We start from the raw sequence: 1,750 nt of genomic DNA, 5'->3' as shown, positions 1-1,750 counted from the left end.
ATTGTGTTTGACTAACCGCTGAAATCCAGGAGGCTTAGTGATGTCAGGGAACTCAGCAAGCACTTGTGCAAAAGGAGAGTCCCGTAGACTGATGGATTTGATGCTGGGCTGTGTGACAGTAGCTGTAGAGCAAATGGTCTTGAGACCTGTCTTACCGTCTACAAGGCGTTGGGTGTGGCAATCTGGTAGAAGATGGTAGTGAGCCAAAAAGTCTGAACCGATGATAGCTGAATTGACTTCTGCCACCACAAACTGCCATGTGAAATCCCGTCGCAGCCCGAAGTCCAGTCTCAAGTTGACAGTACCGTAGGTCAAGATGGTGCTACCATTAGCTGCTCTAAGGTCCCACTCAGTGGGTCTCCTCGGCTCTCTGAGCCAGCGGTAAGGGTAGCAGCATAAATCTGATCCGGTGTCGATGAGAAATTGGTACTTTGTCACCCTATCGGTAACAAAGAGACGGCGGCTGGTCGGTTCCATAGAGCAGCAGTCAGGCCCCGCCTTTACTGACCGCTGTTCTGGTTTTCCGACTTCCAGTTGCAAGGCGGGTTGCACTTGGTCGCCTGGGTATTGTACCGCTTGTGGTACCAACATAGTCGGGTAGCATTGCTGGCCGGAGTGTTACTTCTGCTTCTGCTGCGCGGTCTGGATCTATTGCGAGATCTCCCTCGTTGCTCTCTGGTAGACAAGGCAGCAACCTGTTGGGTTAATTGTTCAAGACGCTCCATGACAGCATCAAAACTGGGCTGTGGAGCTGTTACCTTATATACCTGTGGGCTTGGATTCACCTCCATGATCTTGTCCGCCAGCTCAGCAAGTTTTTCTAAACTTATGTCTGACTGGGCGGTGAGTATAGCCTGGACCTGCCCCGGCAGCCGCCTCATCCAGAGCTGTCTCAGGATGGTATCGTCCTTGGCTGTACCTGCAAGAGATTGAAGGTGGCGCAAGAAGGCAGAGGGCTTGCGAGTCCCGAGCTCCTCACTACTCAAGAGTCGCTCCACCCGTTGTTGCTCAGAAACAGAAAGGCGCCTTATGAGTTCTTCTTTCAAGATTTTGTATTTGTCTTCTTCTGGTGGGTTCATTATGACATCTTCAATTTCACCAATTAGCCTTTGGTCGATTATACTAATGACATGACTAAATTTGGTGATGTCGGTTTTAATGCCGGCGAGATGGAACTGAGCCTCGGCCTGGGCGAACCACACTGCTGGACGGTCGGCCCAAAATGGAGGCAGCTTGACAGTAACACCACATATACCTTTAGATGATACCACAGTCTCAGCTGTTGCAGGCTCAGTTTGCTGGGCCTGGGCTTGAAGAGCCGCATTTTGCACCTTTAAGGTCTCCAGCTGATTCCGCAACTCCTCAAGAGACATTTTAAGATTTTACCACAACCAAAGAAGAAATTATGCAAATATACAACAAAATAGAAAACACAAGCATAAACTTAAAATTACAAGTACAAAATTATGCAACAGAACAAAGTCAGGCGTTGAAAATGAGCATAAATTTAAATTGCAGCAATAAAAGTCCACACTGCACACACCAAACAGTTTTAGTTGTTAGTTTTAGCACAAATAGAGACGTTAAAATTGTAAATAAGTAGTAGTTAATCCGGGTTATTTGTTTGTACACCAAAGTTAGTTGTTTTCCAGCACCGAGACGTATTTATATAGCAATATTGGTTAGTTTTGTTATTATTTAGGCACTGGTTATCGCAAAGCACACACACTTTTGTTATTTTCTTGGATTA

At 46.6% G+C, this 1,750-nt stretch overlaps 1 protein-coding gene across 1 annotated transcript; it reads right to left on the bottom strand.

Moving 5' to 3' along the window:
- Positions 1-500: 500 nt before the first annotated feature.
- LOC125228013 lies at positions 501-1,373 on the bottom strand. The gene has a single exon (XM_048132450.1). The coding sequence runs from the start codon at positions 1,371-1,373 to the stop codon at positions 501-503; it is 873 nt and encodes a 290-aa protein (XP_047988407.1).
- Between the last annotated feature and the right edge of the window lie 377 nt (positions 1,374-1,750).

The sequence above is a fragment of the Leguminivora glycinivorella genome, chromosome 7 (assembly GCF_023078275.1).
Source record: "Leguminivora glycinivorella isolate SPB_JAAS2020 chromosome 7, LegGlyc_1.1, whole genome shotgun sequence".
NCBI classification, from domain to species: Eukaryota; Metazoa; Arthropoda; class Insecta; order Lepidoptera; family Tortricidae; genus Leguminivora; species Leguminivora glycinivorella.
This window is presented reverse-complemented; position numbering and strand designations above follow the sequence as displayed.

What these genes read in the sequence shown, in the direction of transcription:
- LOC125228013 (XM_048132450.1), bottom strand. Translation starts at nt 1,373, where the DNA reads ATGTCTCTTGAGGAGTTGCGGAATCAGCTGGAGACCTTAAAGGTGCAA.